The sequence below is a fragment of the Durio zibethinus genome, chromosome 18 (genome assembly GCF_047325235.1).
Source record: "Durio zibethinus cultivar Kanyao isolate XHJ-2024 chromosome 18, ASM4732523v1, whole genome shotgun sequence".
In the NCBI taxonomy this organism is placed as follows: Eukaryota; Viridiplantae; Streptophyta; class Magnoliopsida; order Malvales; family Malvaceae; genus Durio; species Durio zibethinus.
Genome location: NC_143179.1, coordinates 522,897 through 550,884, shown reverse-complemented (window position 1 = coordinate 550,884; position 27,988 = coordinate 522,897). Strand labels below are relative to the sequence as shown.

At 29.1% G+C, this 27,988-nt stretch overlaps 2 protein-coding genes and 1 pseudogene across 5 annotated transcripts; 1 reads left to right on the top strand and 2 right to left on the bottom strand.

The window, feature by feature from the left end:
* Window positions 1–314: 314 nt before the first annotated feature.
* LOC111298862 (THO complex subunit 4C-like) lies at window positions 315–5,646 on the bottom strand. Of its 4 annotated transcripts, none has more exons than XM_089746890.1 (7): window positions 5,488–5,646; window positions 5,143–5,349; window positions 4,319–4,462; window positions 4,157–4,225; window positions 3,078–3,265; window positions 1,549–1,599; window positions 315–843 (listed from the first exon to the last, which is right to left on the bottom strand). In XM_089746890.1, exons 2-7 carry the CDS (start codon window positions 5,338–5,340, stop codon window positions 771–773), a joined length of 723 nt encoding a protein of 240 aa, XP_089603016.1. In that variant the 5' UTR covers window positions 5,341–5,349; window positions 5,488–5,646; the 3' UTR covers window positions 315–770. The 4 variants fall into 4 exon arrangements, with proteins under 4 accessions (XP_089603016.1, XP_022749308.1, XP_089603018.1 ...); XM_022893573.2 differs by having other exon boundaries at window positions 315–824; window positions 5,488–5,645; XM_089746891.1 differs by lacking the exon at window positions 315–843 and adding an exon at window positions 888–955 and having other exon boundaries at window positions 5,488–5,645.
* Window positions 5,647–9,996: 4,350 nt separating this feature from the next.
* LOC111300161 (ubiquitin-conjugating enzyme E2-17 kDa pseudogene) lies at window positions 9,997–14,811 on the bottom strand (annotated as a pseudogene).
* Window positions 14,812–24,994: 10,183 nt separating this feature from the next.
* On the top strand, window positions 24,995–26,495 carry LOC111300213 (protein SOMBRERO). The gene is made up of 3 exons (XM_022895853.2): window positions 24,995–25,210; window positions 25,354–25,625; window positions 25,720–26,495. Exons 1-3 carry the CDS (start codon window positions 25,000–25,002, stop codon window positions 26,242–26,244), a joined length of 1,008 nt encoding a protein of 335 aa, XP_022751588.1. The 5' UTR covers window positions 24,995–24,999; the 3' UTR covers window positions 26,245–26,495.
* The last annotated feature ends 1,493 nt before the right edge of the window (window positions 26,496–27,988 follow it).

Below are 27,988 nucleotides of genomic sequence, written 5' to 3'. Positions count from 1 at the left end.
TCTAGAAAGGATCTACCTCATAATCTCTGTTGCATGCCTATTATTGCATTTTGTAGATGGAATCCTAGTAGTATTCCACCAACTAAAAACTTTTGAATCAGAAATAAAAATAATAATAAATAATTTTTGTTTGTTAAATAAAAACCATCAATATCGTCCCTCATTTGATTTTGGTTTCATCCTTCAAATTCCATGTCATCCTCTGCCAAGTTAGACTCCATTCACTCTGATACAAGGGTTTATGCAATTTCAGAAAGTCTTTGTCCGTGGATGGGGAGGCTTGTTTCGTAATTTACTTCCAAAATACACCCTAATGGAAAAATAAACTCAAATTTCCTATTCTTTTGGAAAGTGAAAAAATTAGCTCAGGCCGAGGGCAATATCATTGTTAAGCGTAACTTTGACAGACTTTAATACTGAATTTGCAAATCACACACCAAGTTCTAAATCAGCACACTTACATTTTTAACTGACTTTCTAAATAATAAAACAAACCCATCCAACCAAACTTAAGAATCTAATAACTAAACAAATAATAATAATAATAACAATAAAACCATCTAGGAAGCAAAGCTCAACGCGACACTAACCACCATGCTATCAAACCATTTTTGTACAGCTAAGAAGCAAAAATAATCTGTTACGGTTTGAAACTTCAAGAAATGTTCATGGCTTCAGCATGATAGTTCTCTAACTCCTTGTCAAGATCATCTGCTGACTTCTCCATAGGCTTCATAGGCTTCTTTTTTCCACGGTCACGGCCACGGCCTCTACCACCACCACCACCACCACCACCACGGCCACTCCTGATACCCCTTCGACGGCTGCAATAAGATCCAGCAACTGGTAAATTAACAGCAGATACCAAAATACAACCACTTCTCATTGTTAAACGTTGGCATCAAAAATAAACTCTGGGAAGATGACTTTCAATCAGTTCATACTCATGCACCACCTAAAATTTGTAAAGAACCCAAGATAAGACAAAATAAAAGGATGGATAATTGAATCTACAAACTCCACTGTTACAAGCTGCCTCGTCAGGTATATGGTTAACCAAGCTTAAAACTAAGGCACTAATTTTGATGCCTAATGAAAAATTTAAGGGCTGCATAATTTAAGCACAATTTTTTTCCTTTTTTAACAAATAGAATAGCTATAAACTTGTTCTTTGAAATGATAGGCTCAAGGCAACACAAAGGCCTGCTCAGATAAGGGCAAAGGGTATCATATATAAGAGCAAGTCCCATTAACTTGGAAAAATCAAAAGCTCAAACCACAAATTAAGGTTCCATAAAAGTCAATGTAGCCATCAAGCTTCAACAAATATAATTTCACAGTTCTAAGGAATAAAAGCAAAGCAATAACACTTAAAAGAATACTTTTATGTAAAAGGTTATAGAAAAAAATCTTACAAGCAAAAATGAAATAACAGCTCATTCATCATGTATTGGATTAATTTAAATTTAATACCAATTACAATATACACAAGCATATTAAGAAATGGAAATGTAAATTGTAAGGGCATCAGAATTAATGGTAACTTACTTAAAACCACGATTAATTCCAGCAGAGCCTCTCGACTGACCTGCTCCAGGCCTGCATAATTAATTGGCAGTGTAGTGATTGTAAAATGATTAAAAAAAAGTAAATTAATCTGCGAGAGAGAGAGAGAGAGGAAGTAACCTAACAGTGACTGTTAAACTTAAAAATAAAAATATGTACACATGCTCTATAAACAACATATATGCATAGCAAACTGCTAAGAAATATAACAATTTTGCCTACAATAGCAAAATACTTAAAAAGAATAAAAATACACAGAAATATGCGAAAATAATCAGAAGAATGAAAGAAAAAAAGGTTCATTTTCCCATATGTAAACCCAAGCAGTTTTCAAAAATCGTTCCAATTGATGCACGGAAGAAAAATATGTTTTAAACACCATGTACCAACAATGTGGATGCTATAAAAAGAAATAAATTACTGAAAAATAAAATACAACCTTCCCTAAAAGCACATCAAAACTGAAAAACAGTTACATGTACTTGGGAATAAGTATCCAATACAGCTGATGCCACCAACTTGTCTTGAAAATTTCAGACTCCGAGAATCAAGCTTAAAAGTGTAAAAAAATAGGACACAGATACAAGGACCCTTGAATAAATTCTTAGCAACTATAATACTACTGCTGAAAGTTAGAAAATTTCAAAAAAGTTGATGAATAATTTTTGACTCCAACAAAGCTGTTGAAGTGTTTACAAGGGCCCAAAATAAGAAAAGTAAAAACCTATCTTGACCAAAAACCAACATTGAGCTGAAAGTTAGAAAATTTCAAAAAAGTTGATGAATAATTTTTGACTCCAACAAAGCTGTTGAAGTGTTTACAAGGGCCCAAAATAAGAAAAGTAAAAACCTATCTTGACCAAAAACCAACATTGAGCTCATAACTTTTTTTCTTTTTTTCTTTTTTTAATGGGCTTATGATGACCAAAAAACAATGCTATACAGGCTTCAATCATTTGTTTTTGGGGAATGGAATTAAAACCTGACTGAAGAGCAAAAGCCCTACCACATGTACTGGTCCATGTATCTAGAATATTCTCTTATCTCTTAATCTTCCTTTTCTGTAATAAATTCATTTCCAGTTATTATTTCAATTTTCCCTCTCTCTCTCTCTCTCATATTCCTACAATCATTCCTCTTATGCTTCATCTCACTGTCTTTTATTGTGGCTGGGTGTAGTTCTTTTATGTTTAATTTGCAGATTTTTTTTTAATCTGGTGGTTTTTCACATCTAACAATCTATCACTGAAGTCTCTAGCATTCACTTTCATCATTTGGTGTTTGATTCAGCTTGTGTCAAAAGCCAAGTCCATATGCCTAACACTGAATCAGGCACATGTCACATCTGTATGCCTGTTGTGTCCGTTGACACTGGCATTTCAGGAAGTGAACTCAAAACATGATATGAAAATTTTATTGGTAAAATAAAACATAGAAACAAAATAAGGAAGAATATAGAATCACACACATCATAACAAAAGTCAAAGAAAATAAGAATTAGAATCACATACGTCATAACAACTGTCCTTTTCCTCCTTCCTTTTATTCCAGTTACATTAACACGAGCTGAAATAGGGACTTCAGCATTGGCACCAACAATTTCAATTTTCATGGGCTTTCCATCCAACAGTACATTGTTATACCGCTTAAGAGCAGCAAATGCATCACTCCTTCTAAGATAAACAACTTCAGCTGAACCCTGAAAAAAAATCAAACACAATCCAAGTAACAAACATTTGATACAAAATAAGAACCATATAAAATACATGGTATATCATATGAATGAGAAAATATCTATAACATTATAAATTAAAATATAAAGACAAAGAACTAATCAGAATTAAGATTTCATCACCGAACAAGCAAGGCAACAATACCACCCTCAAGCATTGAGCAAAACTTTACACATCCACACATGCACAAGAAAGAGCAAGATAGGTAGGATGTAGCGCAGTCACCTAAACAATGAATACAAACCAGAATTGACCCAATAAAAGGAGTGGGGTCATTTTAGCCAGAAGAGAAAACAAGAGAGATTCCAACATAAAAAATATTGTATCAATAACTGAAAGCTTCCAATAGCGTAATCATGACCATAAATTGAAATTTGTATATTTCAATAAAAAACTTACATTCATTAATTAAATATAAAATCTAACAGCCTTCAATTATTCATCAACACAAACTTGTCATAAAACATGTGAGGCTCCCGTGAGTGCTTACTCCCAATGATTTTTCATCAATTTATACATGCAGGCCAGAAATTAGCAGTGCAACTCAGTCAATAACCTGCAAATCTAAATGCCTTTCGAAGAAAAAAATCCTAGAGTTATCATGTTGTCAACAAGTAGTTGTCAGAAGCTCTTGTTTCAATACAAAGTAAAACAATTATTTATTAATTAATTAATCTGCATGATTCATCCAGTACAAATATGCTTAAGTTTTTAAAATGTTTTCTATCACTAACTTAAGAGAAATTTAAGTCTTTTCAATATTGTAAGATGCCAAATCCTGTTGCCAGATTCAAGGGCATAACAACCATTATTGCAATAGAATGTCAGAAGCAATTAGTATAAAGCACAAAACTTACACTTGGCTGGCCATTTTTATCATAATGAACTGCATATCTTTTCAGCTCTCCTATTTCAGAGAAAAGTTCCTGAGATGTACTTAAAGTTTCAGGGTACTTCTCCAAAAAAAATAACACAAACTCCTTTTATATTTAAAGTCATAAATAAAGGTATCACTTTACCCTTATATCTTCATTAGAGACTCCATGATCTAAGTTGGATACATATAACTTGGTGCCAACTTCTACTCCTGATATCCCTGCAGCTCTAAGGCTGTCTTCAAACAAATCATGCTGCCATGGCAAGCCCTTAGTCCTGTGGGAAGACTAATGAAAGCAAACATAATATGTCAGCTTATGACTCGATAGCAAGATCACCAGTCTTCAATATGAATGAAGATCAGCTATATTCCCAAGGAATATTTAAACAAAGGTGCTAGCAGTAGAATCCAGTTTAGTAAAACGCTGAAGCAATCCAGCAAAACACCAGCAGATTCAGCTACTGAACACAGATGGGAGTTCAGGATTAGACCCATTTCATTTAAATCAGTACTACACCATGGGCAAGCACTCCAGTACTGAAGGTATGAGAAGGAAGCTCCTTTGTAAAAAGGCCATGAACAGAACAGAAACTGAAATCTTGCACCAAAAAATTCCAAGAATGGCAAGAGGATCCACAGATCCATCATAAACACTAACTTACTTAGAAGTATATGATATGGTTCAGAAATTGGTAGAGCCATGAAATCCTAAAGAAATGATATGCTACTCATCAAAGCTCCATTTAAAAACTTTAATTAGGCAGCAATGCATAATAAATGTCATAAGGCAGCATTGCATCTTAAAAATTGCACAACTGCAGCACCAAAAACTTTGGGAAATATCAATGAGGCCCCACAGGTTAGAAACTCAAATAACCCACAAGGACATATAAATCAATGTAAGAAGCGAGGCTAAAAGTGGTTCCCAATGGACAAAACAATGTCCAAGCACAGGTTTGAGCTTGCCTTGGCAATGGAACTTTGGGATGGGCGGGCATTGACAGCAAGAGGACCTCGACGAGTAGCAAGGGTCATTCTTCCACCACTATCAAAGAAACCACCGGGACCTCTTCCACGGCGCGGCGGCCTGAGTCGTCCTCTGCCTCTCTCACCCTTATTTCGTTTTACCATATCGTCCAGGGTCATATCCAGCGAGGTAGCCATTAAGGAAAGCTATCAAATTAAAAACAAAAAAAAAAGTAAAATTTATTTCTTTCGCTGGGATAGATCCATTTGTAAAATATAATAGAAAGACAAAAATCCCTAAACAAATAAACCCTAAAATCGCAGGGAAATTAAAGAGAAAATTACCTGAAAGGAAAAGTTAAGAAAGATGATAAGACTCTGCAGCTAATTAAAGAAAAAGAGAGAGTTGAATGACAATCTTTTAATTCGGTTTCTAAGGGTTTCAGAGAATTTTTAAGAACTTTTTTGTCTTTCCCAGGAAGCTGTAGGTCTTGAGAATAAGACTCACGCTTTTAAACGTCGCCGTATTATTATCTTTAATGTTAGGCTCAAATATAAAATTAGCATTGAATTAAAATTAAATGACCACCAAAACCCGTATTAATAAAATTTATTTTGAAAATTTATTTTATTAAATTTTTTATTTGAAGAAAATTGATAATTGTGATTAACCAATTTTTGTTTAATTAGAATTCAACAGACGAAAATGAATATTTGGAGATATTAATTATAATAAAACGATAATCATTTAATAATTATTTAATTTTAATTAAGAGATTTTTTTATACTTTATCCTTAATTTTTAACAATTCTTTTTTGTATAATTTTTTAACTTTATAAATTGTGAGGAATTATAGAATTTACTAAATGTTTCATTTTTTTAATATACTTTAAAAAATATATATTATCTCACTAATCCTTACTATAGAGTTTAAAAATTCCATTGTGTGAGTTGAGTTTTTAAACTTTAAGATTATACACTAATGCGTTTGGTATTGTGGAAGTAGCTCATTTTGCTGGTATTTTAATTAGCTACAAAGACATTATAACGTTTGGTGTCAAGGAATCATTACAATGTGAGATTACATCGGTACCCACTTTGTTGTTTGTAGCCACAATATGATTGTTTTCCAAAATCCGATGCAAAGTGATTTTGTCAACCTTTGGCAAAGTTACAACTTCCTCTTGTCATTTTTTTGTTTAGTGTTTGGTATTATTTTTAAAATTATTATAGTTATTTAATTTTTATATTTTATATAAATTAATTTTTAATTTGTGCAATGTATAGGATTTTTATTTTTTTATAAAAATATTTTAATTAATTAAATTTAATAGGATAATATTATTTTTTAACTAAATTTATATGTTGTTATTGTATTTATTTTAATCTAAAAGCAAAATATAAAAAATTTTCTATACAAAATTTCATATAAAATTGGAAAGCATATTTTGTTTTTATTTTTTTCAACAACTTATATATTAGGTTTGGTGACTTAGAATTAAAAGAAGATATTTGGACTTTAGTGTAAAATGTGTGATAGAGCACATAAAAATATAACGTTAATTCATAATTAGACAATAACTCATTTTAAAATAAGTTATTTTAATTTTTATGAATTCATTAATCAAACAAAATATTAAGAGAATTTATAATCTAAAAATATATTTTAAAATAAATTTTAAAATTTTGTTTTTATATATTAAAAAATCTAATAATTTGATTGCAGTCAATTTATTGATATTTATTTTTATCAATTAACCATTAAATAATAAAATTAAAAGATTTTATTAGCTAATACATTTCTATCATACTTGCATACCACTTGTTTCCGTTGATATGTACATAGATTTTAACATATATTTTAATATTATATTTGGTGCTTGATTATAAATATTAAATATTAAATCATATAAAAATCAAATCAAGAGTACGTAGTATTAATTTAATGTAGGATAAAATTTATCTAAATAAGGTAATGAAATTAATAAAATTTTTATAAAAGGTATATAGTTATTAACTTAATGACTATATAATTTTTAAATTTTATAAGTTTTTGTTCGAAAGTCAAATAGTTGATAGATAATAATTTTTTAAAATATGTTTTTTTATATGAATTAATTAATTGAAAGTAACACAAATTTTTTTCCTCATAAGATAAAAGAGAAATCTTTCATTTAATGTAGTATTGTATTTTTAGAAAGAGAATATATAAAATTAAAATTTGATCTTCTAATAATAACTTAAATTTAATATTTTTTAGTATTAATTATTAAATGATAATACATCAAAGTAAACTCATATTCTTATGTAGTGTCAATGTTAGATATTAAAAGTTAATAATGGAATTTAATTTTGAGCAATTTAAGGTAAATAATAAAGAAAAATTAAATTTTAATTACGACTTGAATTGTAACTTATTAGCTAAATGTTCAATTTAAGACTAAAAGTCTAGGGTCTTACTCATATCAATACTAAAGATATCACTTTATTAAAATTAGAAGTAAATGTTGTCAGGTTGTAACAAATAAAGACTTTCGAGGATTAAAAATTAACAGTGAAACTTGCACGCTATAATTTAAGATGTTGACCTGTCTTTTTTTGTTGATATGATTAGTTAGGTGTTATTTTTTAATTATCTGGGATGACACATGGCTACATGTATACATTTTTAAATGATAATCACTTGATTAATTAACATAACTAAGATTAATTTAAGATAATTAGTTATGTTAATTTAATTTTACGGTAAAAAAATAAAAATGAAAAAAATGCATTTTTTTATTCTCTAAATAGATTTCTCTTCCATAAAAATCCAATTTCCCTTATACCATAAACACATTTTCCTTTTTCCATCAAAGAGATAGTAAGATTTGCGCTTTCATATGCAAGCAATTTTATCTTCTTACTTGAAATCATAACATGATTCAAAACAATCATTATTTTTCTCTTTCTTTGAACTTTAGTATTTCTTTCATGGTCACCATTTCTTCTGTTGACCCCACCCCCACCCTTTTTGGAATACTAGATTAAAAGATGAATTAGCAGGGTTAAGTCAAAAACATGCCTAAACCTTTTTTAAAGAAGCCCTAAAGCTTAACGTAGGGCAATTGTTGGCTGAACGAGTTCCACCTCTAAAGCTTGCTAATTGTGATTAGCATAACCATCGAGCAAGGTTTCTTTTTGCTAAGTTAAGGAAAGAGAGGATACTAGATTTTACAACCGAGTAGGAGACTAGATTTTTCATATTGGTTCTTGTGAAATTTGGGTCGTTATGGAAAGGGATAAGAGACTATATTTTACATATGGGTTTTGGGATTTTAGGTGAATTATTTTGAATAAAAATGGATATTAAATCAATTTTGATTTGGCTGGTGGTTTGAATTTTGATATTAAATTAATTTTGAATAAGATTTTAAGAGGTGATTTGAATTTGAGTTTTTGTTTATTCTAGGTTTTTCTTCTATTTCTTTCATTTTTTTTTAGTTTTGAATTGATTTTTTTTCTAATTTTATTTTTTTAACTAAAATTTTCATTTTTAAAATAATAGAAAATGTATAGGTGTACATCTACGTAGGCAACTTCTGTTGCCCTTTGGTCACCGTGAGGTAAGTTAATGGCATGTGTATAACATGCACATGAATCCATTACAAAAAAAAAAAAAAATCCTTAATTGTTATAACTCGAAAACATTTGGTTTGAATCTAACTTAAATAAACACGTTAGTTCTAATTTGAACATCACTTCGAAAATTTAATCCTAAATTGAACATTTAGCTTAACTTATTTATAAAAGGCAAAAACACTGAATATTTATAAGGAAATTATTGTAATGTTATATTTACTATATAAATCATTCAAATAAATCAATTCTTAACTCTTAATCTTTAAGAGGTTTAAAATTTAGATTTGGATGAGGAATAAAAAAATATAGCTCTGACCAGAACAATAGCCTATCAATAGAAAGTAACTAAATTTTACAATAAGAGGGTACGATAAAAAAATATAAAAAAAGGGCAACCTAGTACTTAGAAAGGCAAAAGCCTTAGAAGTCGATGATCGAGTTGAAAAATTAACCCCAAATTGGGAGGGCTTCTACATTGTTGAAGAAGTCATTCATGATGTAAGCTACAGATTGCAAGACAGGAATAGCAATCCCATTTTAAGAACAGGGAATATAGACAATCTTAAAATTTATAACTAGTAAAAGATGTAGAGCTAGGCTCAACACTTATAAGTTTGAAGGATACTTATTAAATAAAAGTTTCAAACATCAACTACATTTAGTATATTATGAAAATCTAGAGTTCAGGCAATGTGCCATGACCAAAGGTTGAGCTAACGGGCTATCTAACCTGATACTTAACTAAATTTTTTATCCAATCTTCTAAAATGAATCTCAAAAAATACATTCTTAAACCGAGCTAATGCTTAAATAATTAAATTCAGATTACTAAATTGAATTATCAAGTAAATTTAATGCATCTACAATTCATTTTTTTAAATTTAGTAAGCTGATTTTATTATTTTATCCGAGTTGAGACTTGAATAATTATTTTGATCATATTCTTAAAGTAAACTATCAGGTAAAAAAGGTATCGATAGAGTTGAAACTTTGAGCAAAAACATTTGTATTCATGACAGAATTGTAGTCAAGTGATTACAAAAATGAACTTACAAAAGTTTTGTTGAGTGATACATTACATGGTATGATAGAAGTTTCATAGAGTGATCTGATTAGAGGTCCCTACTAAAAACCTAACTTCCCACTTGAACAAAAATAAATAAAAAAAGATAAAAACAAAAGCAAAAGTAAGAGCAAAAAAGCAAATTCTTCATTCTTCTTCTTTTCCTTCATCAACAGTAGCCACATCCCTTTTTTTTTTCCTTCAACTCCTCAGCTAAGGGCCCAAGAGCAGCATTAAGCTCAGCATCTAGTATAGCATCCATGTCTTGGTCCTTACTATCTTCTCCATCTTTATTAGCCAGCCTTGGTGGTGACTGGACTTGATGTTGTTCATGCTGATGTCATAGACATCAATATCAGGATGAAGGAACTTTACCTTATTTAATGCCAGATTAAGTGCCTCAAAGACATTCTTTATGGCAAAAGTGGTTTGCAAGTTGTAGTAAGTTTTGGATGCCATAAAGTTTTTCACTACTAGCTCTTCGACCTCCTTCTTGGTTTTTTTTCAACCTCAAGTTTTGTCCTTAACCTTGCAATATCAACTTAGGCTACATCGAGATTTTACTCAAATTATTGCTGAAGAAACTTGGCTTGGGCCTTTTAAACTTGTGTGTTTTTTAGACGAGCAGCAAAATAATCATATTTCCTCTTGAGCTCTTCATTTTCATGCTTGAGCTCAGATTTTTAAGCCTGTAGCTCCTAAACATATCTCTCCCGGTCTTGTTTAATCTTGTAATAGTAGACTAAAGCTTTTTACATGCTGACTAAATCTTGGCTAGCCAACTGGGAATGATAGGCTGAGAGACTTTCAGACACTAAAAAAAAAATTGAGCTTAAATTCGGATAAATAATGAAATGTATAAAGCAAGATAAAAACCAAGCTGAAAGATGTACCCATTTTGAGGATGATAACCTTTATGAATTTCTTGGTCACCTTAGGGTTTTCAAAGGGGTTCACATTAAAGTTATACTCTAAACTGACAGAGAATTACTTTGAAGTGAATTGAATGGGTTAAAGCTTGGGCATTGTCGTGGAGGAAGAGGCTTCAGTCTTTTATTTTTTTTAGGAGAAGAGACTCTCGACTTATTATTACTTTTTACTTCTACTTACCCTTAGTAGCAATAAAAGCTAGAGCTGTAAAGTTCAACGTTTGAGGAACAATTGGGTCTATTATTTTAATGTTATTTCAAATAAGCTCCAAGTTGTGCTAGTTGTTTCTTGCTTTTCTTTGGCCTTGGTGCATGTGTGAATCGAGTAAAATCGATCTTCTTTAAAAGTTTGATAGCATTAGACATATTTGTAAGACAAGTTAAATGTTAGAAAAAATTTACAAAAATAAATGCTTTGGGAGATTACCTCAGACCTATCCTAATACTTGGTCCCTTTAACTACATCAAGAGAGGATAGCTCATAGGCATCAATAACTAGTTCTCTCTTGCAAATGAACTATAAAATCTTCTCTTAAGTATTCAAATCGACTATTGTCAGAAGAATTGGATTGTCATAAAAAAATTTTGGGCTTATTTATTATCTTCTACACCTCGAGTTTCCTCTAATTATTCGTCTTCTTGATGTAAAGAAAAAACAACTTTCAGTTCTTTATTAAACTCGAATAATCCAAGAAAATTTTTTTAGCTGGCCGAGTTATAACATACAGCCAACTCTTATTGTAAAAGTGTTTCTTAACTATGAAAAATTCTCTAAATAAAGGGATAGTTGAATGAATATCCAAGTTTATACAAAAAAGAAATGAAAGCTATTGTGTATTGAAAAAAAATTAGAGTAAGTTGAGTGATAGTTAAATTATATGAATTAAAAAATTCAACAATAAAAAAATGTAAAGAAAACCTCAGACTAGCCATTATGGAGTTCAATTACACTCAAATCTAGTGATCTTGTTAGGAATAAGTGACCCGACCTCAATAGTTAGTATCAATGTACTGTATCCCTTCTTTGGAAGGTTAAAATTGATCCTTAAAGATCGAGCATGATGAATACAACATATGTTTGGGTACTCTTCAAGATTGGACTTATCTGTTAACTTCTTCATTATGTCCTTAAAGATTAAATCTAAACTATAAAGAGTGCAGAAAGGAATCTAAGTTAGGTCTTCTAAATCCGAAGACATTTTTTCTTCCTCTTAACCTCTCTCGTTAAGTTGGTCGAACCTCTTTTCCTGCTTCACGTCAAAATCCTCTTCACCCTAAAAATCTTTATCTTCAGAACACTCAGATTCTAAATGAACAAAATTTCATGCTCGAGCAATAATGAAGACCACTACGATGTCAAAACAAAAAAAAAGAGAGATTTTTCAGACAAAGAAAAAGAATCGAGGATAAGAACTAAGACTAATTTAAAAACTAGTAAAAAGAAGTAGAAGGAATAAAAGAAGGCTTAAAACGAAGAAGAATAATAGAAGAAGAAATAAAAGGTCAACTGGATGAATCGAACTGACCTCAAACATAAGAGTTAGAAGGTTTTTAAGCTTAAAATCAATTGCAGTCACAAGCTCATTTATCCTATCATAAACCTACTCTCCGTTAGTAGGAACATTATCTTTAACTATTTTTTTATCTTTCTTCATCATCGAGTTCAACCAAAAAGATGATTCAAAATAATTATTTTCTATGATAAAAAAAAAGACTAAGTTATTTGTTGTATGACCTCCAAACTTACTTTTTCTTAGTTTCACCCTTAACTCCCAACACCACTTTTTCCAAAATCAAAAGAAGACATGATAAAGATAAAGGAAAAAGAAACGTACCAATAAAAGAGAAAAAAAGGAAAATTAATTGAAAAAAGCTAAAAAATTTTAGGTCGATTTAAAAGTAAGAAATATGTAAAGTAAAAAATGAAGGCCTCAGAAAGTCTTTTATGTAGCCAATATAAAAATCAGATGAACACTCCAAATCGTGCTATATGTCCTAGATGTAACCTAAGATGACCCGTTATATTTCCAACTTTGGGTTTTTATTGCCTAATTTTCTCTTCCCTCATTAAATGTAACATTTAAAAAACATAGAGGCAAAATGATCATTCAATTTATTTAGACTGGTCAGATTGATCAAAAACCCTGGCCAAACTATCCAAACAAGTCAAACACTAGGTCAACCCTATATCAAACTAGATGATCAAATTCCAACACCAAGAAAAAAAATACATCTCACGTCTATCCACACCACGTTAGACATGTAAATCATGTTGGCAATTACCTATAACCTCACTTGGTCCAACTTTGACCTACCTTGACACTAGGTCACTCATTTCAGTAACTTTAAAATGGACTAGTTAAGTGTATAATTCAAAACCTTTGCTCAAGGTCAAGCTTGGCACCATCGAGCACATATTAGGTCACACATATCAGATTTGTCAAGTTTACACTCTGTAGTCTAATACTCAAACTACTCAGTAGGGGCACAAAATGTTAGAGGGTTTAGGTCCAAAGGGTAAATTGGTCCTTTCCCTCATTAGAGATTGTCAATAGATAACTAGAGGCATTTTTGACTTTTGGGTCGACTAGAAATGTACAGTGTTATGTTAACTCAGCCATGTCACTAACTTACCCCATAAACCTATCACATTTCATCTATAAATTAGGCCATTTAGGTGTTATTTATCTAGCTTATTTTTTTTTTCTAATTTTTTTTTATTTTTTACTTTCTTTCCAACCTTCCATAACCGACCTTTGACTTAAGCATTGAAATGTAAATGCAAAAAACACTTCCTGCCTTTACCCTTAATTATTTTTTTTTTTTTTTTATGATTTTAAGGTCTTGCCCCTTAGCTTGGAGCTCGACACTAACACTTTCCTTGTAAGAATATTGGTTACCAACGAAAAGAGAATAAAGACTAGATGAATTGAGAAAAAAAAAAAAAGAGACCGCACAGTTATGGCAAAAATTCAAGTAAATACAACCAAAATTTTTTTTTAGGTAGTAGATTCTTATATTTTGGGTTAAAGAATTCTTGAATATTCTTTTTGGGTTTTCTAAATTGAATAAGGTATAAGAAGAAGGGAAACTGTTGGTGACCCGATTTTTTTAAATAGAGGTAGAGAGGAGTATTTCGATGATGGAGTTTTAAGGATATTAACTCTAAGTAATTTTAGAACTTTTAAAGTAAGCATTGAGTTTGAGGGAAAAAGAGAAGTTTGCTAGTTAGAGGGAGGCTTGATGGTAGTTTTTTATAAAGCCAATAGTAAAATTTCAAGGTTCCAAGGATTGTCAAAATGCGAACATAAGATAGTGTTTGGTTTATGAAAACAAAAGTGCTTTTCATTTTCATTTTCATAAAAAATAAAAACAAGTTAAAAAACTTGTTTGGTTGAAAAAATTTTATAAAATATTATTATAAAATGAAAATGAAAATAGGCTTAAATTAGAAAATAAAAAAAAAGTTGTTTTGATTATTTTTAATGAAAATAATTTGGAGGTAACGGACAAGTTGAGAACAAAGGTTTCTTTTTTTATTTTGAGACAAATACCTAAAAAAGCCTAGTTTGAATCATTAGGTCTCCCAAATAAATGCCCTTTATATTTCTTTTCCATTTTATAGCCTAAAACCCAAAGAGCCATTCATTTTCATCTTTCTTCATTACCTCTAAATTTTGTTAATTGCTGAGGAATTTATTACCATAAATCCATTGTGTACTTTTGAGTATAACTACAAGCAGTTGCCTCAAACTTAGCCCTATCAGTCTTACACATATGAGCGAATTTAAGAATGACTGGATCATCCAAGTTTGGGCCTATTAACAGGGAACAAATAGATAACAGCACCTTGGAAATGGTTAGTGTAGGGCTTTAGTGTTCTTGTAAGTATATCTAAGCATTGCTATTGATATTTGGGTGGAACACTTTGGTCCTAAATGCAACCTTAGGTGGCTTAAATGGGTAATTAGGTGGGAAATGATAGAGACTAGAAAAACTCCTTCAGTGTATGGGCTATCAGTAAGCCTCATAATTGTTGCTTGCCAATGAAACATGTCTTTAGCTATAAGGCCAGTATTGTAGAAGGTTTGAAGGTCATTTTGCAAATCCTTGAGCTATTTGAGAATCTTAACAAGAACCACTTAATTATTTAATTATTATTTTTATATTTTTTATTTTGAAAATGAACATACAAAACACATTTTCATAATTTTTATTTTTGAAAACAAATTTTTATTTTGTATATCAAACATGTTATCTAAAATTTAAAAAATAAAAATAAAAACTATTTTCAAAAAATGAAACTAGAAAATGAAAATGAAAAATATTTTTATTAACCAATCACAGCCTAATGCTTTAATTTCATAAATGAAGAATTGTGTTTTATTTGACTCAGTCGCAATATCCAATTTGGGATCATTTAACCATGTTTAATTAAGAAAAATATTCAAAATAAATGACCTAACATTGAAAATTTGAAGTAGTGTTTCATTTTAGAAAATATAGCTATTTTTTTGTTTTTATTTTTTTGAAAAATAAAAAAATGAGTGAAAACATGTTTGGTAATTGAAAATGAAAATAAATTTTTGGAAAAAAAATAAAAATGGGTTGAAATATGAAAAAAAGAAGAAGAAGATGTTTTCAATTGTAAAAACAAGAAATGTACATTACTTTTTTTCTTGTGTTTTGCAAATTATTATATTTAAAGACGTTTTTAATGTCATTAATTAATAAATATATATTTTATTTACAATTAGATGCCATTAATAATAATATAATTCAATATTTCATTTATTTTTTTATTTTTGCATTTTTAGAAAATATTTTTTATTTTCATTTACTAAATACATTTTTTAAAAAACAAAAAATGAAAAATGAAAAATTATTTTCTACAAAATAAAAACAAAAGCCTAAATTTCTATATGGCTAACTTCACCTTTTGAACCCCAAATTAATAGTATGGTATAATAAGTGTCAATAGACATCCACATGCTATCAACTAAGATGATTGAGATAATTTTAGAAATATTTTGTTAATTATTCCTAAGACAATTAACTTCAAAAATTATCCTGAAAAGTGAGAAAAAGTTCATAAGCCAACCTAGAATCCAAGATTTTAATTTTAGGAGTAAAATCCAAGTTTAAAATTTACTCAACTAAAATATTCTAGTAAACATAACATTTCTAGCATGTTACTAAATTGCATATATTTAATAACATTAGAAAGCTTCATAACCTAAGAGTAAATCATGCTACTCATACATAGTTAATAGAAACTTAATTTTAATAATTAAAACGTGCCATAATATATAACATAGAACATTTTAATGCAGTCACATATAACATATAACATCATACATGCTTCCATAATAAATTCCAGAATGCTCAAAACATTTGAAAAAAAATATATTAAGCATTTCTCATAGTTATTAGAATTTTAAAAGGCATAAATTAGGGGGGAAATAGAAAAACAATAGATTCTAAATGTTTTTAAAATTCTAAAAGTTTTTAAAATGCATGCCTAGACCTTGGTGGCTTTGTGTGCTAGACATTCCCAAACATGTGACATGACCTCCCACTAGATCAAATTTCAAAGGCAAGCGCTCCAATGCTGCGAATTTGTAATTATAATAAATAGCAATTTCTCTAAAAATGTCTATTTTACCTTTTTAATTTTTAATCAATTGCTTAAACTTGTATAAAAAGATAACAATATCCTTCCTCTATTAAATAATAAAAATATTTCCTTTTTAAATGATAAATTACTATAATATCTTTTCTTTCTTAAATGATAAAAAATATCTTTCTTATAAATTACAAATCACTATAACACCCATTATGTCTTAAATGATGAAAATACCTTTCTTATAAATTACGGATTATTATGATATTCTTGTATCATAATTATAAAAATATCCCTCATCGATTAAAATTACTATAAAGTTTCACTTACTATAATTACAAAAATATTTCTACTACCATGATTGATCAAAATTGCTATAATATTTTCTTATCATAATTATAAAAATACCTTTTTACCAAAATTGATAAAATAACTATAATGTTTCTTATCATAATTATAAAATGTCCTTACGATTACTTTATAAGAAGTTGACATGTATTATTATATTTAAAAATTATTATAATATCCCATTTAATTTTTAATATATATATATATATATATATTAAATTTTAACATAATAATATAAAATTAAACATATATTAAATTATTAAAATACTCTTATCATCGTTTCATAAAAAATTGACATGTGAAATATTATTTGAAAATTGTTATAATACATTTATTAAATTACATATATTAAATTTTAACATAATATAAAATTAACTACATATTAAATTATTAATCTTATTGAGATTATTAAAATGCCCCTATGGTTATGTGATTAAAGTTGATACATCTCTTAAATGATTATAATATCTTTTTATCATAATTATAAAAATATCCTTCTTACCATAAATTAATTGAAATTACAATGATGCCCTTCCTACTATAATTTAATAAAATAATTATAATGCCCTTACTACTATAATTATGAAAATACCTTTCTTATCATAGTTTTTCAAAATTAGTATAATAGCATTCCTACCATAATTATAAAATACCCTTCTTACCATAATTGATCAAAATTACTATAACACCCTTATCACCATAGTAAAATTATTATTATTATTTTTTAATTCAATTGAATGAGTGATGATATTTGTGGCATTTGATTTCATGAGGTAATAAGTTTGAATTTGATAATCTATCAATATTGATAATATATAAATATTATATCAATAGATTAGATTGTCTTATATATATTATTAGGTTTGGATTTAATCTCTACAAATTTTTTAAAAATAGTCTCTTTTATTTAAAATAGAAGCAAATATCTATCTAATTGCAATTGAATGACATAATTAGAGTATCAATTTTTTATTTTTTTCAAGAAATTATATTTTCCAAAAATAAAAAATAAAAAACCAACATAAGACTAAAAAATATTTAATTTTTTATTTATTATTAAATTAAAAAATTAAAATTTTATCAAAGTTAAAAAAATTTGCAACCCGGTGTAGCTGGGTTAATTTTCTAGTAGCATTATGAAATTGGAATTCCCATTTTTTAAATCAACTTTATTTTATAAATTATATTTAAAGTGAATAAAATTTTGAAAAATATTAAAAAAATATTTAAAAAATAATTTTTGATGGTGGTAGAGTCAAAATTTCGCCACCAAAGCCTCCTCATACACGCAATGTAATCATGCAGTGGCAGAACATCTTCAACTATCAGTTTTCATTTTCTTTCAATTTAGTCTCTAATTTTCAATTGCAAAATATCTCAATATAAAACTGAAATAGTGCAAATAATATATGATGAATAGCTTATCAAACAAAGATTCTAATGGAATATAAATCATGCATAAAAAATATCGGAGACAGAAAGAAAATCAGTCAAAATTTTAGGTCAACTCTGTACGATTTTACTTTTTCTCCATGGACATGCCTCGCTTAGCATATGTAACCATTACACCGCAAGAAAATCAGGCCCTAATTGCATGATTTTCTCTATCCACCATTAATTTGCCATAAAGGCTTCAAAAACGAGATTATTGAAAAACAGAGGCATAATCAATGATTTTAGTATGTTTAACCATGTTTTCCAAGGACCAAAGCAACATGAAAATGCCTGAGTGAGCTCTGATATCAATGTAGGATAATTGAACTATTCGAATTAAAATTTGTAGAATTAATCTTACTCTTATCCAACCTGTTTACCAACCTTTTACCTTTTTCAACTATGAGCAAAGTAATTCTACCATTTTCTTGTCTGGATGTTGTATGAGCTTTTCGGTCGCCGATCAAACTTCCAGTGGGAATTGCTACAAAGTCTAGTTGAATCCATACTAAGAATGCAAAATTTTTGCTCTTGGTAATGGAGAGAGGATGTTTTCTTTGGTGAAGATAGTGGTGAAGAGAGGATAATAAGTAAAACTTAACGCAAACTGCTCTTCTATCATGATGAAAGAGTTCAAATCTTCTTATTATCCTTATCAAATGATAATTAAGATTTAATTAAAAAGTTAAATCACAAGGTAAATATACTTAAACAGCAGGAGGAAGCCAAAGGGCAGGCTGGGACCACGCCTCCCAAAAGTAGAAGTTTTAATTTCATTTTAGAATAGTGTCCAGTCCCACCATAAATAATATTTGCATCCCTTAATGAATTTAATACTATATCCTTTTCCTCTTATCTGGTTTCGCTCCATTTAACCAGTTTGCTCATGAAATACTAGGTTGGCTAACTCTACGTTGGTGAAATTATCCAAAGAGTCCAAAAAAATAAAATTCTATTACTCCGGCACCGTATAATTTGCTTTACAATTTGCCCATGACGCCAGAATTTCTCAAGCGAGAGTCGTGAAGCTGTTAACCATCTTGCCAAATTCCAACTGCCTAGGAGTCGCAAGCACGTTGAGCTCTATCGGCTTCCAGCCCATTCCAACTCAAGCCTTTATCAGCCCATTCCTTTGGGCAGAATAATTGTTTCGAATTGGACTCTTCAAGGCCCATTATTTCTAAGTATTAACCCAATAATCCTTTTTTTTATAACCCTTTAATTACTTTGATAGGGCTAATTTTACTTTGGACGTAAACACCTAAATTTCTTAATCCATTTTTTATAGTTCTTTTTCATATGACCTGTTTGATCGGTTTTTAAACCGGATTTGATTCTTTGAACCGGTTTTGGATTATTTAAACTGTTGTTTTTTATTTTAAAAAATATTCTAATTGGCAAAATTTTAACTTTGGATCTCTTAAATTTTAATTAAAGTCCTAACCGTTTAGTCAAATGTAATTATCTGTTATACGTGTATTTACGACATTTAACATGTATTTATGTCAAATTTAAAATTCAAAATGTCATTTTCAATTGAACCGGCTGATTGAATCAAGAACTGAAGCTACGTTTGGATTGCATTGAATTTCCGGTGGAGATTCGGTTGTAAAGGATTTTCAAGCCCATCGGCCATTGAGACCTAATTGGGTCTTCGATATTGTGAGGCTAGTGAAGGTTGGATATCGAATTTTGTTAATTCAATAGTTGGTCCCACCTCAGGTTTTTTTTTTTTTTTAAATCCAAAATGCCCCTTAATCTTTTTTTTTCTTCTTTTAAATTTTTATATAAAAATTATAAAATAATTTTATTAATTTAGGTAATATTTAGTACACAAGACTATAATAGGATAAGATAAGATAATATTATTAATAGAATTAAATTAAATAATATAATTTTATTTTGTATTTGATGTATGTAAGAATTAGAATAAGATAATTTATTTATTTATCAAAATTATCATTTTTTAAAGTTTATATAATTTAAGTCATGTTTGGTATATAAGATTATGATAAGATAGTATAAGATAATATTATGAATAAAATTAGATTAAATGATGTCATCCTACTTTATGTTTGATATGTACAATGATTAAGATATGATAATTTATTTATTGATCAAAATTATTCTTTTTCAAAGTTGATACAATTTAAATTATTGACATAATTTTTAAAGGTATAATATGATATGTAAGTTTAATCTTATGAATTAAAAATAATTTTATACTTTTTCAAAAGATAGTTATCTTATTGGCATATGATATCTAATCTTTTTAATAATCCAATCTTTTTAGTTAAATGCATAACAAACGGGTGATAGGATAATCAATATTCTATTTTTCAACTAATCCTATGTGCTAAAGTAGTATTAAATTATTAATATAATTTTTAAGGGTATAATTAAATATGTAAGTTTAATCTCATGAATTAAAAATAATCTTCTTCTAGTGGAGAGGAATAAATAATCCTATATTGAGAGGATATTTATCTTTCTTATAATCATTATCCTTATATTTAGATACAAATCAAATATAATATAAGATAATTATTATCCTAAACTATCAATAATCTTATACATTAAACATGACCTTAATATAATAAATAAATTTTATTATACAATACATTAATAAATAATTTAAATAAAATTTATTGCTTACTAACAAATTTTATATAATAAATAAAAATTTTATAAATGTTAAATAATTCAAAATTTATTATTATATACAATTTTAATCCAACGTCTTTATTGAATATATCTTTTTTCATTATTACCGAAATCAATGTCACTATTCATAAACTATGAATCTTCCACCGGATTAATGATAGTTTAGGTTGATCTAACAATCACTTTGATTTAGGAGAGCCTCTCTCTCTCTCTATATATATATATATACATTATAATTTTTTTAATTTTACATATTTTTTAATCATTGATTTCAATAAATTTAAAAGATAGAATTAAATTATTTTATTCTTATTTTTATTTATTTCTTTTATTTTTTGAATTTATTAAAATTAAAAATTATAAAAATTATAAAATCCTTTTAATTTTACAATGTATAAATCAATGCTCCCTCTTAAAATAAAATATATGTAACGTGGATTCATAAAGGGAAAAATGTACGTGGATCTGTGAGGGGCATAGGATTCCCTTAATCATTACAAGACCATCTTACATTAATGGGTACAAGTATTGTTCGTGAAGGCAACGGCACAACACATTTTGGATAGCAAATAATATAATAGAAAAGAGAAGAGGAGTGTGTGATGTTATGGAGAGATTAAAGGGGATTTTCAATCAGCGTGTTTGACCAATCACTGATAATCAATAACTCAAGTCTTTTGAAGGATTGGGTAATTAACCATAATTAAGCAGGTGAGGTTGCGTGAGAATCCCTTTGTATTGCATGTATTAAAGTCAACCGATCCGCCCATTGGATTGTGTGTGTATGTGTTGCATCACTCCGCGCATTTGGCCACGGACTTTTCGCATTTCCACACCAATTAACTTTATTTTCATCTAGCAATAAAATAATGCTTGCCTTATATTAGTAATTAAACTAAAAAATAAGTAAAACCTCTAAATTTCAGTTCTCAATTTTACAAGAGTGAACACTGTTCTGTTCAGGGCTAAAATTAGATAATGTTTTTTTAGATTAAGTGTTTAGATTCTTTATTAAAAATTATTAAATAAAAATTAAAGTAAAAAAATTCAAGTCAAAATATTTTATTACACAAATTAAGGGTATAAAATTTAAAAAATTTCAATAAATTATAATACATTTTCTTTCTACAGGTATTTTTATTAAAAATTTTGATAATTTTTAAGTGTTCATCAAAATTTGACTATAAATAATATATTTTTAGTTTGTTTTCATTATTCCTTTTGTCCCAAAATATTTTTCATGTATTAAATTTCATGGAATTTAAAAAAATTTTTGATTTTAATATATTTAATATTAATATTAAAATTTTATTTTTATAAAATTAAGTTTTCATGATTTTTAATATCAAAAAATAAAAAGAATCGTAAAAAATAAATTTAAAATATAAAAAATAATAGTTTTAAATATTAAAAAAATGATATAATTTTAAGGCACCCCAAAAATTAAAAATGGACAAAAAAATGGAACAAGAATATTAATCTTTTATTGAATTCTATTGATTTATAAGTTTTAATTTCAAAATAAAATATTATATAATTATTTTCAAGAAAAACCTTACAAATTTGATTTAAAAAGTCTTATGTAAGTTCTTTTCCTTTTGTCTAATAAAATTATTATTTGCAGTTTGTTTTTATTAAATTAATTTTTACTATGTAAAAAAAATTAGTCATCCAACTTTCTTTCTCTACATATATAATTTCATAAAAAATGCTAAAATTAAGTACTTATAGAAAGGAAAAGATTATTAGTTTTGGGGCGTGAAAGATTATTAGTTTGCTCATTTTCATTGTTTTGAGTAGGAGTATTCATTCGATTAATTTCGAATGGAATTATCTAAAATTAAATTATTTTATTTTTGTAAACCAAACCGAATTTAATAATTTTAAAAATTAATCAACTGAATTTAATAAGTTCGGTTGGTTAGATTAATTTTTTTGATTAATTAAATAATAAATATATTTAAATTAAATTATATTTTAAACTCTTAATTTTTCATATTTTAAACAAACTAAATAAAATTATCCAATAAAATATTTAAATATCAAAGTATTATATTAAAAACTTTAATAACTTATAAAATAAAATGAGCAATTTTATATATTTTTATTTTATACTTGACTTATATTATATTTTGATTAACATTTAGTTTAATTTGATTTTCAAATTAAATTAATTAAAAATTAAAATTTTTTAAAAATTATTTTTATTAATAAATTAAAATTAATTTAATAATTAATCAATTAATTATATTAAATTAATTCAATCGATTAATTTAATTAAAATACAAAATAATTCCGGAAATGCAACGTGCAATGGAGTGAGTTTCCCAATAAATATATGTAGTAATTTTTTTGATTTAAGAACTCAACATGCTTACCCTACGCTTGCACTGAATTCCATGCCATATATTATGCATCCCAATATTATTATTCATCGATGCAACTAATTGCCTGCATACTTTAAGGATCCTAAAATATATATAAAAGAAATTATTAAATATATTAATAATTAAATTTTTTAGATTTTATAAGTGAAATTAATCAAATGATATATATTTTTAATGTAATAAAAAATAAAAAATTAATATGTAAAATTTTAAATTAACTTATGGAGTTAAAAAATTTTCAATGATAATATTAAAATAAATTTTCTATATAGATTAGGTAATAAAAATAAAAAAATAAATGTCTTTTCTAAATACGTTTATCTTATCTAAATATTTGTTATTAAGAGTCAAAATTTATGTTTGATAGTCATAGATCATAATCATGTTATGTAAAATTAATTTGAATGATAGATAAATGGATCAACATGATTAATTAATCAAGTTAAAATTTTTGAAACAAAATTAAGCATGATTAATTAAGTGCGTTACATTTTTTACACAAATTTAAGCATGATATGGTTTTTTCATGATCATATAATACATTATACAATTAACATGATTAACTTGTTTAAATGTGATACGATTAATTCATTTGGATATGACATGATATGATTAACTTATTTAGATTTGATTAATCATTTTAAACATGAATAATAAAAATTTTAATGTATTTTAAATATAATAATATAATTAATGAATTTAAACGGGTTAACTATATATGTGGACATGTGGTGGAATGAAAGGAACAGATTGCAGAAGGGAATTGTTTCGTTCCTCTAGTGTGGACTTTGAATGTATACGATTCTATATCAAATCTAATAGTAATATTAATTAATTAATATATAGTAATTGACAGTTGTGCCGATTTTCCTCATTCTTATGAGGCGATTTTCAGGACTAAGGTCTCCCATTCAACGGACATTAGCCGAAGCCTCTATTCCATACCATATTCTTCGAAGAACGCAAATTTAGTTATTTACTCATTCTCTCCCTCTCTCTCTCAATATATTATTTTAGTTTTGTAATTCTTCATAATTACGTATAAATCTATTTTATCTGTCTTTATTTCTGGACCCAGCCCATCCTCGTTTGTCGTGTACGTCGGCACTAATCCACATCTTTCTCACTGTCTTAAAGCCCTAACATCGTGCCCTTGAAGCTAAGAAATCGACTACCTCTCTCTCTCACCATCGCTGCCTGCTTTTCCTCCTTGCTCTCTCTTGTCCTATTTTGTTTGTACTGTTATCACCCTCACACTGCTCCCACGCCTAAAAGGTTTGCCTTTTCTTCCTTTTCGTTTCCTTTACTTTGCTCTTTGCCAGTGGAACTACGTAGATTGGACTGCATGGGCATGTGTCACGACCTGAAACTCAAGCCTAGCAACTGTGCGGACTTAAGCTGGAAACTTCCGCGGGTTGTGACACATGCATAGCATTTCAGTCATTAGATTTTCAGGGATAGTTTTTCACCTTCTTGCCTGTTTTTAGCTCTTGCTTTATGCTCCAGATTTAACTAACTCATTATATATAATTCCTATGACTGCTTTTCTCTATGTTTCATCAATTCTTGAACTATATTAAAACTCCTTTTTCTTAATTTTTTAATATAGAACAGAAAGAATTATATTGTTAACAGACAAGAAAGATGTCTAATGTTATACTTGTCCGCAGTTTCCACCCACTGCACAAATTTCGGATTGTTTCTATTTCTATATTAATAAGTTCTTAACAGGTACAATGTCAACTCCAGGGGTCTTCTTCCTTGTGATGATATATACTTTATTAACTATGAAGGTATTTTGTTCTTTCAGAGCAATCGTGGAAATTAAGATGATGGCAGGAAATGGGCAACTTTCAGTTCCCCCTGGTTTCCGATTTCACCCAACAGATGAGGAGCTTCTCTACTATTACCTGAGGAAGAAGGTCTCATATGAAGCTATCGACCTTGATGTTATCAGGGAGGTGGATCTCAACAAACTTGAGCCTTGGGACCTCAAAGGTCAGAAAGATCATTTCTTCATCTCATCAATCATGTTTATTTTCTGGCTGATGAGTGATAAGCTTTTAGGCTAAACAATCTATGATTAATTGCTAACGCATTTTTTTTTTCGGTATTGTCTGTATTGTTCTATTAACTTGCAGATAAATGCAGAATCGGATCCGGTCCTCAAAACGAGTGGTATTTCTTCAGCCATAAGGACAAGAAATATCCAACAGGAACTCGAACAAATCGGGCAACCACAGCTGGTTTTTGGAAGGCTACGGGGAGGGACAAGGCTATCCACCTCAGCAACTCCAAGAAAATTGGGATGAGGAAAACCCTAGTTTTCTACACGGGACGTGCTCCTCATGGCCAGAAAACTGATTGGATCATGCATGAGTATCGCTTAGACGACGATGACTCTGATGTTCAGGTAATATTTGAGAAAACTATGTTTGCTTTACTCACATGATAATAAGCAACATTACATTAACTGCTTGCTCGTTGCGTTGGTGTTGACTTAGCAGGAAGATGGGTGGGTTGTCTGCAGGGTTTTCAAGAAGAAGAATCATAACAGAGGTAATTTTCAGGGAGATTTCAGTCAAGAAGAAAACTTCAGTCACATCAAGAGTGTTGCTTCTTCAGCTCAAATGGAGCCAAGGCATAATCATTTTCAGGCACTGTATGATTTTTCCTTTGATGGCTCCATGCACCTCCCGCAATTATTTAGCCCAGAAACATCAGCTGTAGCTTCTTCCTTTATATCACCTCTCTCTTTGAACTCCTTGGATATTGAATGCTCTCAAAACTTATTGAGGCTAACGTCAAGCGGGGGCGGCTGTGGACTGATGCCACAAGATCAGATCAGGTACAATGGTGAATGGTCATTCTTGGACAAGCTCCTAACAACTCAGCCTCAGAGCGTGGATCATCATCAGCAGTCCCAAACCAAATGTAGCCCTTCATCGCAACTTGATGTGGGCACTTCAACTCAAAAATTCCCATTTCAATACCTCGGCTGTGAGGCCGACTTTCTGAAATTTTCAAAGTAGCTAGACCTAATTTCAGGCGCATATAATGTTTCTTTTATCATCCTAAGCGAAGGCAAAGACATTTTTTACCCTAGAATCGTATTTACTAGTTGAAGTTCTATCTTTACTCATCTTTGACTTTGAGCTTTTCTGCCCAGTTCCTAGTGAAAAAGAGAAACCATTTATATATGAGCACGTTCAAGCCTAGGAAAAATCGGTGGATCGCCCGGTCGACGGTCCATGATAATCTCTCACAACTGCAGAAGAGAGAATGTTTGGAGATTGTCCATGAATTTTACTTGTATCGTTTTATGCTAAAAAATTGATAAAATTAAGGGTAATGATGAAATCCTGCCGAGAGTAGATCTTCTGTCAAATTATATTTATATATTTTGCAATGTAGAAAGGGAAAAATTGCTCACTTAAAGGTGAACTTAACACTAATAAAATTCATTTTATACACTTAATTTGTACCTTATATAATAATTGCAGGGTTCTGTCTCATTCTCAAACAAACATCAAATAACGCAGCGAAAAAACAAAAACTAAACATAGAAGTAGCCGAACCCTCCTAGGATCATACTTTGTATTCTGCTGTGATTAAAGCATAATTATAAAACATGTTTTTAAGATTCACACCAGCACTCTAAGGTATTATAACCAAGATTTTGAAACATCCCTTTGGATACTTGAACAAGAAAGTAATCTTGATCCTATAGCCACCCAAGTGTTTAGCCTCCAACAATATTCACACAGCAACTCTTACCGAAACCTTCTCTAAGAGGGATCAATTTACTTTTGCTAGCAAGATTTCTTTTTGTTTCTCAACTATGAAGCCAATCTTTATGGTCGAATGCCTCGAGGTCTCAAAAAAAGAAAAAAGGGTTTTTTTAAGAGTAATTGGACTTGTAGCAAAACCTTGAAACCCTATTTGCCGCAACTCCCGCTCGCTTTCTTGTTGTGTTGTGTTTTCTCTTTGTATTTGGCCCACGGCTTAGGAAGGGTTTTATATCTTTGCTCAAGTCTTATTTCCTTAACACAATAGGATGTAATTTTTGTTAGGGAGATAAGTCACATTTGAAGTCACTGGAGCACACCAGAGAGCCCATGTTGGATACCACTTGAACCAAAAAACTTAAAGTATTGAGTTTTTGGGTCTTCAATGTATATATAAGATATCTCATTTAAATTTTTTATTGATGTGAGATTTTTCACTCAATGTGAACCTTATCCTAACAATCTCCTCTTTTTACTTGTGAGTTCTAAGCAAATCCCACCTCAACTGTGTGAGTAAGTCCTACAATATCTTTTTTTGGCCAGACAACTTCACGTCTTAGATGGTCTCAGTGCACCTTAGGCCCAGCATTCAACCTTGCCTCTCTGTGGTTCTAGATTGTCTTAATGCTCATCAAGCTTGGACTCAATCATAGCACATAACCATGCTACCTAGGTTGTCTTAGTACCTTTCAAGCTTGGCAATTAATCATAAGTTGACTCAGTACATCACCTTTTTAGGTCTTTTGATCACTACTAGAAATCTGACATATAGTGACACTAAAAAAAGCATCGATAAAACCCTAAAATCCGTTAATATAGCTCCATAAACCCTATACCAATAGTCAAAATGTGTATTTTGATGAATTTTTAACGGTCAATATATCTTTTGTCGGTATAGACCCACATTGATGGTTTTTAAGGTGTCAGAATAGTTTATAGAGATATACCTACAGTTCAAGACCATCAATAAATGTATATCTATTGGTAT